At 47.3% G+C, this 13,918-nt stretch overlaps 1 protein-coding gene and 1 long non-coding RNA gene across 2 annotated transcripts; both read right to left on the bottom strand.

The window, feature by feature from the left end:
* Window positions 1-832: 832 nt before the first annotated feature.
* LOC132580064 (uncharacterized) lies at window positions 833-3,057 on the bottom strand. Its single transcript, XR_009556026.1, has 4 exons — window positions 3,003-3,057; window positions 2,490-2,543; window positions 1,378-1,431; window positions 833-886 (listed from the first exon to the last, which is right to left on the bottom strand). It is a non-coding gene; the product is annotated as an uncharacterized LOC132580064 (long non-coding RNA).
* A 2,037-nt stretch (window positions 3,058-5,094) lies between these two features.
* LOC132580019 (collagen alpha-1(I) chain-like) lies at window positions 5,095-13,475 on the bottom strand. Its single transcript, XM_060250625.1, has 8 exons — window positions 13,410-13,475; window positions 12,046-12,153; window positions 9,488-9,541; window positions 9,103-9,156; window positions 8,838-8,891; window positions 6,138-6,245; window positions 5,919-5,972; window positions 5,095-5,226 (listed from the first exon to the last, which is right to left on the bottom strand). The coding sequence occupies exons 1-8, from the start codon at window positions 13,473-13,475 to the stop codon at window positions 5,095-5,097; spliced, it is 630 nt and encodes a 209-aa protein (XP_060106608.1).
* Between the last annotated feature and the right edge of the window lie 443 nt (window positions 13,476-13,918).

The following is a 13,918-nucleotide window of genomic DNA, read 5'->3' as shown; positions in this document are numbered from 1 at the left end:
AGCAACAGGTTAAAAAAAGAAAGCAAGTTTCATGTAGATGATTACATGTACAGTACATTATAGGGATATGTATTTTTGCAAATAAATCAGTGAAATTGTGGTTAGGAGCAAATTCCATAATTGAGGGAATGCTTCTTCTAGCTGCAGCAATCCCAGCAATTGCAGCCTGTGGCTGCCAGGCTACATCTGGGGATGGCAAAGATTGCTTGCATGTCAAACATGGTCCTGGTCTGGAAAACGGATAGTTCTAGAGACTAGCAACAGAACGAAATGGCAGCCCGGCTGCAAGAAGAGGATATATGTGCAACTAAATACTCCTCCCCCCTCCACCAACACACACATATGCATCTTGAAGCATTTTGAACTAATACATGCCTCAGTGGGGGCATCTAAAGAAAAGCTCCACAATTTGATTTTTTTTGGTAAACCGCAAAACTCATGTTTACATCTTCTGCTGTGGAAAGGGATCGCTGCCTTGCCTTCTTGACTGTACCAAGCACAACCTCATGTTCTTGCTGTGCAGAGCAGTTTTGAGGGGCAGGGAAGAGCGCAGAGAATGATGGGAAATGCTGTTAGTTTGGTGTTCCACTCCCACACTCTGATAAAATAGTAATTTGTAGAATATAAAGGATAAGGAAATCCACTTTGCTTTGTCCTCAATGTCTTTCTTTTCTCTGGCTTCAGAATTTGGCATACTTCTATAGCAGAATATCAGTAGTCTTTGGGTGTTTGTGTACAGAAACCAGGAGGTGGGGGTGAAATCCAAAATACAGGCTGTTGAAGGTGCCTTTGAATGAACATTCATCATCTAGGCATGCTGCTCAATACTTACTGAAGGCCCCTGCTGGCCATGGTCTCCCCTCATACCAGTCTCTCCTGGGAAGCCCTGAAAAACAATGCATGAAACATACAGAGCTTCAAAACAGAACAGGAGTCATGTTACACCTTTAAGACCAACCAAGTTTTATTCAGAACGTAAGCTTTCATGTGCTCACTTCATCAGACGAGGGGATCAGGTATTGTGGGCAAGCTTGTCTAACTACGTCTGATCTCTACATGGCTACGGTTTACAAGTCTCTTTGTCTGCTTGCTGGCTTCTTGTCCTAACTGTTCACATTTTCTTGCTGGAATTTTTAAAGCAACCACCTGCTCAGCCTCAGCCTGCTGTGCTGCAAGCCCGATCAGGTTCTGGTCCTTGTAACATTTTAAAAATCACTTTTAAATGGCGATAGCTTCCACAGGACAGACTCACGAATGCCACCATGTCTAGTTGGCCCACAGTCATGGTGACTCCAGCAAAAGCCTCACAGGGAAACCAAATTAAGAATGCAAATGACAGAAATAATAAGATTTAGATATTAAGTGCTCTGTCCTTACCTCAATACCACGCATACCAATTGGTCCAATCATACCACTGGGTCCTGGATTTCCCTGCAGGGGAACAAAGGTGGGGACTGTTAAATGTGTGGGGGGTACATTCATTTCAAAACATTAATATATTCACTATAGCGATGGAAATGAATGAGGAACAAGAGCTAATACTATTCATTTGCTTGCAGGTAGACGAGGCCAGAAGAGTGAACCAGACATGTAACCGTTCCAATCGGCAAAGTCTAACAGCGCTCGCAACAGAAGAGGTTCCAAGAGGAGGTTAGAAGGAGGAGAAAGGCATCAGGAACAAGCAGGAGGGATCACCCTGAAATCTATGGTTTCCCAGTTAAAGTAATGGAATTGAGAAAAAAAAATGAAGGGGGAATAATAATGAATATAACAAAAATTAACAAAGGTTTTGTAATGAAAAGCATGCAGATACCAGCTATTTTTGCTACCTGACATGCAAGTCTCAGCAATACGCTTTTCCTGCCTATGACCCTGAAACGCCTCTCCCCCAAAGGTAAAAATATTCATCTGAGGCTCTCATCTGAGTGCCCCCACCAGTGGACAGAAGATGGCTATCATGGATAGAGGTTTTCCTGTGATTGTGACTCTTTATGGAACTGTGCCCCCCATTTATTTTATTTTTCTAATATTTGTACTATTTTTTTCATCTTGCACACACTATCGAAGTGCCTCACAGTTAGGACGCCAGCAAGCAGATAAAGAGACTTAAAAATGGCACGGCAGACACCAGACAGGGGGAGAGGAGTAAGATCAGCTTCCCAGCTGACTTATCCCAGGCTCATAAACAAAAGAAGCAATTTGCTCATCTTTCTGAACAGTTGGAGGGATAGTTCCTTCTGGAGAATGGAATTCTAAACCTCAGAGCCACCACAGAAAAGGCCCTGTCATATGGCACCATATGTTGCAAGCTGACTTGGTGGGGGGCCATGTGGTGAGAATGAAGGACAGAAATAATGTTAAATGTATTTATGCAGAAATGCAAATGATCTGGCTGCTCCTGGTTCCACTAAAAGCTTCATTAGAAGACTAATAGGCAGAAGGAAGACGTAAAGAGCCACTGGGATCAGAAGTCAATTTTAACTCTTTACCTTTGGCCCTTCAGGACCATCTGCTCCAGGAAGCCCCCAGATTCCTCTCTCACCCTGAAAAACAAACAAACAGCTTGTCTCCCCACAGGGTAGATCTGTTTAAACATTATTATCGACAGAATGCCTTGTGGAGAGCAAGAAATGGAGGTGACTGAGTACGTGTGGAAAGATGCTAGAATTGGCAGACAGATAAGCAAATAATGTTGTAGGTGAGAACAAGAACAAGACCTCTGCTGGACCAGACCCAAAGGTCCACAGTTTCCAGCAACGACTAGCCAGTTGCTCCCAATACGTGGAAAATTTAGGAAACTTTAAGAATTGCTCTGATCATCTTTTAACCACCTAAGGGTTCAAGAGCTGCTGATCTTACACTGGCCGCAAGAATAGGATGGCTGAAGAAGGGGATGGACTATAACTTAATAAGGGCTCAAGCTGCTGATCTTACACTGGCCGCAAAAATAGGATGGCTGAAGAAGGGGATGGGCTATAAACCCTTAATGACATCTGGCCTACCTTTGGTCCTCTGGCTCCTTCCACTCCAGGCATTCCAATCACTCCTGCTTGGCCCTGTAGAGGGGAAAAAACCAGGGAGGAGAAGGAGAAGGGGGATTGTTAAACTTCCTTCTGGTGAAGCCCTGAAGATGGGAGACAGAATCTGCTCTGGTTCCTGGAGTTCTCAGAAAAGTCCCACAAAGTGGGAAAGCTAGGTACAGATGCCTAACTGACACTGCCACCTAGTGGAGAGAAAAGTCCTTGCTAGGTTCTAGCTGTCTGCAGACATATTTTATTCAAATTGTAGCAAAACCTCCAACTGCACTTCAACGGGAAACACTGCACTCCTATGTACAGCCCAAGAATAACTCGCATACTGCAAATGTGTGATGGAATTCAAGTTGAGCAGGGACTGCTGCACTTGGAAAACCACTAGCCCATTTGTCATCAATTCAAAGTTATGAAGGACTATATCCTTGTACTCCTTTCATCACCAATTATCATTACCTTTCTTAGCTTTGCACTGTGCATGATAACAGCTGCTTTTAGGTTTTAATTTGTGCATTACACATACACACTGTTCGCTGCAGTGGCTAGCCCCAAAATTGTTTCTGTGTTTTGTCAAGATCAGAATTAGCTACTCTTAATAGATTTAATGTACAGTACTCCCTCTACGCTGATGGTTTGCTTCTGCCTTTTCCTGAAACAGTATACATGGCTAGGAAAAGATATGAGCCTAGTAGTGTAATTAACTAATTTCTTGTACATGGAGATCTGTTGTACCATGAATAGCTGGTATAGCATAATGGCTAGGAAAATGAGCTACGAATCAAGAAGTCTATGCTCTGAATCTCACCTCTGCCATGTCCTCATTAAGCAGCCTTAAGAAAGCTTCTCTGCCCCCCCTCCCCAAATCTACAATACTGGGATAATACTGAAGAAGATATTGGATTTATATCCCACTCTATACTCTGAATCTCAGGGTCTCAGAGCGGCTCACAATCTCCTTTACCTTCCCCCATCACCCCCCCCCCAACAAACACCCTGTGAGGTGGGTGGGACTGAGAGAGCTCTGACAGCAGCTGCCTTTCCAAGGACAACCTCTGCGAGAGCTATGGCTGACCCAAGGCCATTCCAGCAAGTGCAAGTGGAGGAGTGGGGAATAAAACCTGGTCCTCCCAGATAAGAGTCCACACACATAACCAGTACACCAAACTGACCTATCTTACAGGGTGGTTGTAAAGAAAATAAATTATGAGAAGTGCTATATGTGTGTAAAGTATTATTTATGACTATTTTAACTGGATAAGCCTGGAACAGAGCTTTTGCATGATTCAGAAGCCGCCTTCCTGGACTCCAAAGGCTATTTGTATAAAAGGCACCCTCTCACTTGTTCAATATTCCTGCTTCTCCAGGCCCAGAGTGGCGAGTTACATAAAACCCAAGGCAGAAAAGAAAGCGGTAGTGGTGGGAAGTGCAATTAGGTCACAGCTAACATTGTAGGTGACATGGTAGGGTTTTCAAGGCAAAAGACGCTCAGAGGTAATTTGTCATTGCCTGCTTTTGCACAGCAACACTGGACTTCCTTGATGTCTACCATCCAAATACTAATCCGGGCTGACCCTGCTTGTGCACGTGTGTGTGCGTGTGTGTGTGGAGTGCTGCCGAATTGCAGCCAACTTATACCATTTTCACACACAGCTTACCTCGCAGTCATAATCCTGTTCCCTCCGCAGCATCCGGTCGGATTTCCCACCATCTGCGCCGGAGTTACAGGAAGTGCTGCAGCTTCTGCGTAGCAATTGTAAAACTGGGTTTTGGCGGTTTACGTTTGCTACGCAAAAGCCGCAGCACTTCTTGTAACTCCGGTGCAGATGGTGCGAAATCCGACCGGATGCTGCGGAGGGAACAGGATTGTGACTGCAAGGTTAGCTGTGTGCGAAAACGGTCTTACAGTGACCCCAGCAAGAGGCTTTAAAGGCAAATGACGAGCAGAGATGCTTTGCCATTGCCTTCCTCTGCAGAGCCTTCCCTGGTGGTCTCCCTTCCAAGTCCTGACCCTGGCTTAACTTCTGAGATATGATGAGGTCAGGCTAGCCTCTGGGTTTGCAGGTCAAGCAGAACTGAGAGTACTTGCCAGGAATCCTTCTTGGCCCTTTTGTCCTTTCTGTCCTTTTCTGCCAACTTCTCCTGTTGCTCCGCTAGAGCCAGGCAGTCCAAAAGAGCCTCTGGAGCCAGTTGTGCCCTGCTCCAGCAAGAGAAAAAGAAAGAGATGAACTGGATACCGGAGAACAAAATCAAACTCAGCCCAGGTAGCTATTGTTAGTAGAAGAATCATTCTCCAAATTTGAGATCAGCTGGCCTCTGCTAGAAGCAGAGCCTTCTCAGCAGCCTCTACCAAGCTTTGGAACTCTCTCTCTCAAGATAGCCATTTGGCACCACCCCAGGGGCATCCCTGAAGGATGCCTAAAACTTGTTGACTTGGGTTTCTGATAGACGAATTGGTTTGTAGCACTGGGTCCCCACACTCCCTGCTCCACTCCCCATTTAGTATGTATTTAAAAAGTTAAACTAGATCCTGGGAGTCCAATGACACCTTAAAGACGATCAAATTTATTCCAACACAGTCTTTTCTGATGACATCATAAAGTCCTATCAGAGCAAGGGCAATGCACCCTGCCCTCACCCGAAACACACAAACATATTCTGGTTATTTTCTACCCTTGTCCAAAAAAACTGCTAAAATATCAAGGGGAGAGCATGATGCGGGGGATGAAGTTCATTATAGTTTCCACTCAGCCCTCCCATATACACAGGTGGGCTCGTTATGCTCCGGAAGGTTCTTATCATTAAAAAAACAGCCAAATAATTCCAAAGTCACGCAAGCATTTCAAGTGGTGTTATAGGAAAACAACCATGAGGACAGCTCTTCTGTACCTTTTCACCCTTGGGCCCTGGCTCTCCAAGATCCCCAGGATCTCCATCATCACCCTGAAGAGAAGAAGCACATCCTTAGGTCTCTAGAAGCCTGCAGCTAATGCCGAGTCCTGTTCAAAGTTCTCAGCAAGCCCATATTGGAACACACTATGGGACACCCCATTTACTTAGCCTCACTCTCCATTCTCAGACCCCCTTGCAATAATGTCGTGCAGGTACCTCCGGCCCCGACTCTCCAGATCTCCCAAGCTGCCCTTTCAGCCCCTTCTCTCCCACCTCTCCAAGGCTTCCTTGGACACCTGGATTCCCGGGTGGTCCTTTATTGCCCTGGAAAGGAAAATAAAGTCATTGCAAAATTGGTTCAGGCCATTTTTGATTAAGGCAACACCCACCTGTAGTTGTAAATCACACGATCCTGGCTTCTGAAAGGATCCCAGACTAGGGATGTTGGGAAACTAAAGGAATGGAGTCCCACTGCATGACATTTGGCTGAGGCTAAAACCCTGAACCAGGAATCCTTAACCTTTTAAAGGACATGGACGCCTCTGGAATTCTGGGCAGGGATGGTGAGTGCCATCCAAAATGGTGGCCACATGAGATGAAGCCAAACAAAATGGTTCCCTCCCTTGCTTTGCAAAAGAATCACATGGCACCACACTGGACACATGAAGCTGAAGAATGGAATGGAAACACACACTGACTAAAGAAATCCCAGGTGCTTATCAGTCCTCATGGTCTTCCAGTGGCTGCCCGAAAACCCCTTTCATTTGAACGAGGGCAGCCAATAATAAGCCCTGCCACACAGTGGACTCTTCCACTTGCTTAAAAGCCTAGCAGGCACCAGGGGGAGTATTGGTGGGCACTCATTGGGCAACCTTTCCCTAAAGAATCAAGGACTCATGTAACATGTTCTATTATGAACTTGTCTGCCAGCTATGTTCTCCTGTAGAGACCCTGCCGGGGCCGGATCTACATTTTTTTTGGGGGGGGGGGGGGTGCAAGACCAAAAAATGGCACCCCCACTCAAAAAATGGGAGGCAGGTGATCTGCCTCCCCCTCCCCATGTAAACACCCTATGGGGCTCCCCGCCTTGCAGGGAGAGGGCAAAGGCAAGCGATCTGCCTTCCCCTCCCCATGTAAACACCCTGTGGGGCTCCCCGCCTTGCAGGGAGAGGGCAAAGGCAAGCGATCTGCCTTCCCCTCCCCATGTAAACACCCTGTGGGGCTCCCCGCCTTGCAGGGAGAGGGCAAAGGCAAGCGATCTGCCTTCCCCTCCCCATGTAAACACCCTGTGGGGCTCCCCGCCTTGCAGGGAGAGGGCAAAGGCAAGCGATCTGCCTTCCCCTCCCCATGTAAACACCCTGTGGGGCTCCCCGCCTTGCAGGGAGAGGGCAAAGGCAAGCGATCTGCCTTCCCCTCCCCATGTAAACACCCTGTGGGGCTCCCCGCCTTGCAGGGAGAGGGCAAAGGCAAGCGATCTGCCTTCCCCTCCCCATGTAAACACCCTGTGGGGCTCCCCGCCTTGCAGGGAGAGGGCAAAGGCAAGCGATCTGCCTTCCCCTCCCCATGTAAACACCCTGTGGGGCTCCCCGCCTTGCAGGGAGAGGGCAAAGGCAAGCGATCTGCCTTCCCCTCCCCATGTAAACACCCTGTGGGGCTCCCCGCCTTGCAGGGAGAGGGCAAAGGCAAGCGATCTGCCTTCCCCTCCCCATGTAAACACCCTGTGGGGCTCCCCGCCTTGCAGGGAGAGGGCAAAGGCAAGCGATCTGCCTTCCCCTCCCCATGTAAACACCCTGTGGGGCTCCCCGCCTTGCAGGGAGAGGGCAAAGGCAAGCGATCTGCCTTCCCCTCCCCATGTAAACACCCTGTGGGGCTCCCCGCCTTGCAGGGAGAGGGCAAAGGCAAGCGATCTGCCTTCCCCTCCCCATTTAAACACCCTGTGGGGTGCTTACATGGGCAGGGAAGCCCGGACTTGCCTTTACCGCCTACCCATCTTGCAGGGAGAGAGCAAAGGTAAGCGACCTGCCTCCCCCTCCCCATTTAAACACCCCCGGGGCCCAGGGACTGCCCATTGGGAGGGGAGGAAGATCGAAAGCAGGAGGCTCTTTTCCCCAACACTCTGCCTTGCAGAGAGGAGGTAAAAGGAGCCGATCTAAGACCCCGCCAGCCTGAGGGAGGCAGATCAGCTCCTTTCACCTCCTCTTTGGAAGGCGGAGAGGCGGGAAACCAGCTCTGCACCCCCAATCTACCTCCCCATCTGCTGGCTTGCTTCTCCCATCCTCCCGGGAGCACCCAATTTGGCGCTCCTCTCAGGCGGCACTGCGGGCCAGCTACCCCCTCTGCCCCCCCCCCCCCAGATCCAGTCCTGGGCCCTGCTCTGGGGGCTCCCACACTCAGAGGTTTGGCAAGTGATTAGCCAGGAGCAGAGCCTTATCTGCGGTAGCACCCCAGTTCTGGAACTCTCCCTGCAGTTGCTCATCAGGTATCTTGACTTTCTAGCCTTAGATGCCAGGTGAGAGATAAGCAGGAGATGAGAAAGACTGTACACTTCATTGGTTCCACTACCTTTAAACTCTGCATCCAAGACAAAGCAAAATACCAAAAGGAGGAGCATTCTATTGATTTACCCATCCTTGTCAGTGAAGATTTTCACTACTTTGTATCACAGTCATTAGCCTTAAAGGAGAGACTTGCATTTGGAAAACTGGGTCCACAAGAGCTACCAGGGGAACAGCAGATTTGGTGAATGGGGGAGCTTTTGCCAGGTTTCTGCCTATAGCAAAGCAAACGCACAAAAACACACACCCTGAATTTTAGGTTCCCAAATCTAGATGTGACCTGCACCTGTTCCTACTTGCAATGAACCCAGAAAAGAGCAGTGTGACCTGTCTGTACAAAGCTCTTTTGTGAATCACTGACCTGTTCCCCTTTTGATCCTGATTGACCTTCCCTTCCAGGTAGCCCTGGGGGACCCTATGGGAGAAAAAGCATTAACAGTCTCACGCTGTTCTTAGAAACTTGATTTAAATACACACACAGAGAGTGCCCAAGTGATGCCTCAGGGGCAGACCAAATCTTCCTGAATGGAAGGAAGAGGAAGATGCCAATAATAATTTAGACAGGCTTTACTGGAAATCCAAAGAAAGAGAAAGCAGAAGGAACACAGCTCTAGCTTTCCCCATACCTGCTCTCCATCCAGCCCTCTGACACCAGTTCCACCAGGATCTCCGGATTCACCCTAAAGAAAGGAAGGCATTCAACAGTGCAACAAGTCTTGGCCAATTAAAGATGAGTTTCCAACCCAGCAGTGGTTTTTCAGATTGCATTACAGAAAAGCATTCTTCAGGATTTCTCAATGAACACATCCAAAGTGTCCCCTCCCCCCCCGGCTCTCACCCAAATGCTTTTAAACTTTTGCTAAGTAAAATCTTAAGATTGTAAGGTCCTTTGACTCAGGACTCTTGTGTTTTCACCCATGGACACTGATGGTGTTGTATGAATTAATGTATAACACCAAGATTCCTGGTGGAGTGGTCAAGGTGGAATTCTTCTCCAGCTCTGATCCTCACCTTCTCTCCTTTCTCCCCTAATGGCCCTTCAGATCCTACTGGACCTTCTCTTCCCTGTAAGAGAAGATGCAAATGACAGTTAAAACTATGCATATTCCTCCATTACATGGTAGGCTCACTCTGATTTATATTCCGCTGTATGGGATGGATGGGAGGGATGGTGTATGGGAGGGATGGTGGCTCAGTGGTAGAGCATCTGCTTGGGAAGCAGAAGGTCCCAGGTTCAATCCCCGGCATCTCCAAAAAAGGGTCCAGGCAAATAGGTGTGAAAAACCTCAGCTTGAGACCCTGGAGAGCCGCTGCCAGTCTGAGAAGACAATACTGACTTTGATGGACCAAGGGTCTGATTCAGTATAAGGCAGCTTCATATGTTCACATATATATTCCTGATTAACTTGGGGAATTAATGTTGTAATTGGTTCACGCACCATTTACAGTGTTTTTCAGTTAGCATAATTTTTCTGTCATATAGGTTACTGATGTGCATGCATTTATATATGCATACAAAGATTGAGTCACAGCCCAATACGGAACACTGATGCAACTAACTGCACATTGGTCTGGACAAAGTCTGGAAATAGTAATAATAATAATAAAAGGAATGGTGGAATGGCAGATTATTATCCCTTTTGGTGCCTGTTCCATAAATACAATCAGGAAATTCCATACCCCAGGGCTTCTTTTACAGCAGGAGCCCCTTTGCATTTTAGGCCACACACCCCTGATGGAGCCAGTCTTCCAAGAGCTTACAGGGCTCTTAGTACAGGGCCTACTGTAAGCTCCAGGAGGATTGGCTACATCAGGGGGTGTGTGGCCTAAAATGCAAAGGAGTTCCTGCATACCCCTCATACTGAAGGAGAAATTCAGGTGTGGAGGGTCTTTTAAGCATCCTTAAAAGCAATGGGCATTTACAGATAGCTAGCAGTAGTTTCAGAGCCATGGAGCAATGTGTGTATTTTCTCCTTTTGTGCAGCTGCTGAGCATATTAATGTATATTAATGCTTTCTTTGTTTAAAAAAATCATTTTTCAAAATTCATAGCCTCTCTCTGTGAGGCTGTGCTCTTGCATCCCACCTTGGAAAACTGAATGACAACATGCCTTTTATCACTTGCCAGCCACACACAGCTGGTTCCAGAGGGCAGCAAGGGGGACGTCAGAGCTGACTCCTTACTATGCGACAAGGCCCTCCACCAAAGTCATCACCAGCTCTCAACTGTCCTCTTTTTTCACAATTTGCTTGAAACCATCTCATTGTTCCCGTGGTAAGGATAGCTAAAAGGATGGATAGTTTTCACCTACTTTCACTGGGTGAACTGGGGGGGGTTCTAATTCTGCATCCCCAACTGTGGAGCATCTATGCAGAATCATAATTTAGATTAATGCAAATTTAAAATATATGATATTAGCACAGGTAGCCCAGGGGATGAGGAGGGAAGAGAGAGACAGTTCTGGAGCAGCAGCGGAACATGAAATGCTAAATTAAGTGGGGACATAGCAGGAAACAGAACAAAAATGATGCCTGACAGGACTCTTTTTTAAAGAAAAAGCCCAGCAGGAACTCATTTGCATATTAGGCCACACCCCTGATGCCACCATTGTTTCACACAGGGCTTTTTAATAGAAAATGCCCAGCAGGAACTTATTTGCATGTGAGGACACACCCCCTGATGTCACCTTTGTTTCACACAGGGCTTTTTTTGTAGCAAATGCCCAGCAGAAACTCATTTGCATGTTAGGCCACACCCCCTGATGCCAAGTCAGCTGGAACTTTGTTCCTGTGTGTTCCTGCTTAAAAAAAGCCCTGATGTCTGTTGTGAAGCACATGGGTAGAGTAATGCTGGGAGGGGGCCAGAAGCATGAGGATGCTTCTGTTCATGCTCTGCTTACAGAGTCCCTGGAAGTAGCTGTGTGGTCACTGTAGGAAACTAAATGGACCTTTGGTCTGATCCAGCAGGGCTCTTCTCATAGGAATCTATCCTTTAATTCTACCAAAGAGAGACAAGAGTTGGCTTTTATATAAATATTTACTATGTTATCAAAGATTTCAGGTTTTCACGGCTGGTAACATCATTAGGGTTTGTAGAATCTTTCGGGATCAAGTGCCGTGTTCTACTGGAGAAAGTTTTCCTTCCAGACGTTTTGTTCTCAGCTGCGGAGAACATCCTCAGTGGCATTGCAGCCGGAGCAGGCTCTCTGACCTTCTTGGCTGCTGTGCATTGATGCAGCCAAGAAGGTCAGAGAGCCTGCTCCAGTTGCAACGCCACTGAGGATGTTCTCCGCAGCTGTTCTCTGCAGCTGAGAACAAAATGTCTGGAAGGAAAACTTTCTCCAGTAGAACACGGCACTTGATCCCGAAAGATTCTACAAACCCTAATATTTACTATGTGATTTGCATCTTGCTTCCTAGGTGGCCTGCTTGTGCATCCCTTGCCCTCCACCACTTGCTGGTTACAGGGTTCCAATTGTACATCAACCCGCTAAACCTCTGAACCTGATCTTGAAGCCAGACTCCAAATTAAGGTGCCTCCCAAACAATAAAGAATGTATATCTACTCACCGGGTACCCAGCTAAACCAGCAGTTCCCACAGGGCCAAGAGGCCCCACCACTCCCATTGGCCCGGATTTTCCTCGGGCGCCAATTTGTCCATCTACACCACGAAGACCCTAAAGAGTAACGAAAGAGAAGGGTGTGGCTGTGAGGCAGAGGGTCTCGTAAGCTATGGCACCTCGACTTGGAACACCCAATCCTTATAAAAATCACCTGGCCCCAAGCTGACTAAGTTTTTAGACAGAGGTAAAAAAATCAGCCCAGAGGCCTTTCCTTGAGGCAATCTGCACCTGGAGTTGTTTGTCATGGAACCCATTTTGCATCAATTTATGGTGACTTCATCGCATTTCTTGATTTTATCCTTTTAAATTGGTTCTGTGCTGCTAACCTTTGGAAGGCATTTTTCTTCTCCACTATGCAATTACCTGGTCTTTTAAGCTGGATTTTTAAAAGCTAGGTATTTATGAATCCGTGTTTGTTCTATGTACCACGGTTTCCGAGATTGTTATCCTATACCCCAGGACTCAATCGACAAAGAAGCCAGGGGATAATCCACCTTGAGTCTTGGTGAGAAAGGTAGGCTATAAATCACATTAACAAATAATAAAGCACAGCAGCAACAGGGCTTCCACAGGGCAGTTTTCCCTGCTTCAGTCCCCCACAAATGGCCACATAATCCACCCTTGGGTCACTTTGCAATTTAGAAAAAAAAATCTGCACTCGAATACTGTTACTACTTTTTTTGTATTGTGTGCATGTGTGTGCGCACGCGCGCATACAGGCATGCCTGGAAGTCATGGTGACCTCTGGCACCTCCTAATGAGGCACAGAGGACATTCAGAGAGCTGGCTTGATAGCCTGCCTCTGCCTCCTTCTAAGCTGTGGAGTCTTGTGAGCTACTGGCATTAAAGTTGTGAGCTATTGCATAACTTTGTTTGCTCTGGGGCCATTTTTTTTGAGCCAAGACCAAAATGTGGGAGCTGGGGGCTAAAAAACTGTGAACTAGCTCACACTAACTCACCTTTGAGAGAACACTACTCCTGATGCTGGTATTCCTTGGAGGTCTCCCATCCCAATACTTAGGTTTTGGTTTTAGGTTTTATTAAATTTATACCCCACCCTCCCTGCTGAGGCAGGCTCAGGGCAGCTTACAGCAATCATCATAAAACAGTGCATCATCATAATAAAATCAATTAAATTTAAAACAATTTCAAAACAGTTGGTGCTAATTCTGATATTATTCAAGTTCGATGACGTCAGTATTCCCTGGATCCCTCCCGCTGTTACAAGTCTCAAAGTCAGCCGAAAGCAAGCCAGAAAAGCATGGTCTTACAAGCCTTGTGGAATTGGGTGAGGTCCGCAAGGCTCTAACCTCCTCCAGCAGCTTGTTCCACCAGTAGAGGGCTGCTACTGGGAAGGCACCATCCCTGGTAGCCATCAGCCTCGTCTCTCTCGGCCCAGGGATCACTGAAAGATGCTGAGTTCCCGAACTTAGTACCCTCTAGGGAATATGTGGGGACAGACAGTCCCTCAGGTTCGCAGGTCCTCGGCCATAAAGGTCTTTAAAGGTAATAACCAGCACCTTGTAGCGAATCCGGTATACTATTGGCAGCCAGTGCAGCTCTTGCAGTGCCGGCTGTATGTGCTCCCACCTGGGCAACCCCATTAACAGCCTGGCTGCCACGTTCTGCACTAACTGTAGTTTCCGGGTTCGTGACAAAGGCAGCCCCATGTAGAGGGCATTACAGTAGTCCAATCTTGAGGTGATCACAGTTGCCAGGTCACTACAATCAAGGAAAGGAACCAACTGTTTTGCCTGCCAAAGATGGGAAAAGGTGGATTTTGCAGTTGCTGCTATTTGGGCCTCTGTTGTGAGGGAGG

The sequence above is a fragment of the Heteronotia binoei genome, chromosome 12 (genome assembly GCF_032191835.1).
Source record: "Heteronotia binoei isolate CCM8104 ecotype False Entrance Well chromosome 12, APGP_CSIRO_Hbin_v1, whole genome shotgun sequence".
In the NCBI taxonomy this organism is placed as follows: Eukaryota; Metazoa; Chordata; class Lepidosauria; order Squamata; family Gekkonidae; genus Heteronotia; species Heteronotia binoei.
The sequence above is the reverse complement of the archived record's forward strand: the minus strand, read 5'-3'. Positions and strand labels throughout refer to the sequence as shown.

Excerpts from the sequence above, each read along its gene's own strand:
- LOC132580019 (XM_060250625.1), bottom strand. The coding sequence starts at position 13,475 with ATGGCTACCAGGGATGGTGCCTTCCCAGTAGCAGCCCTCTACTGGTGG. Across the intron at positions 12,154-13,409 it reads GGAACAAGCTGCTGGAGGAG|GGTCTTCGTGGTGTAGATGG; the intron begins GTTAGAGCCTTG and ends GTTACTCTTTAG. Across the intron at positions 5,973-6,137 it reads CTGGAGAGTCGGGGCCGGAG|GGTGATGATGGAGATCCTGG; the intron begins GTACCTGCACGA and ends TCTTCTCTTCAG.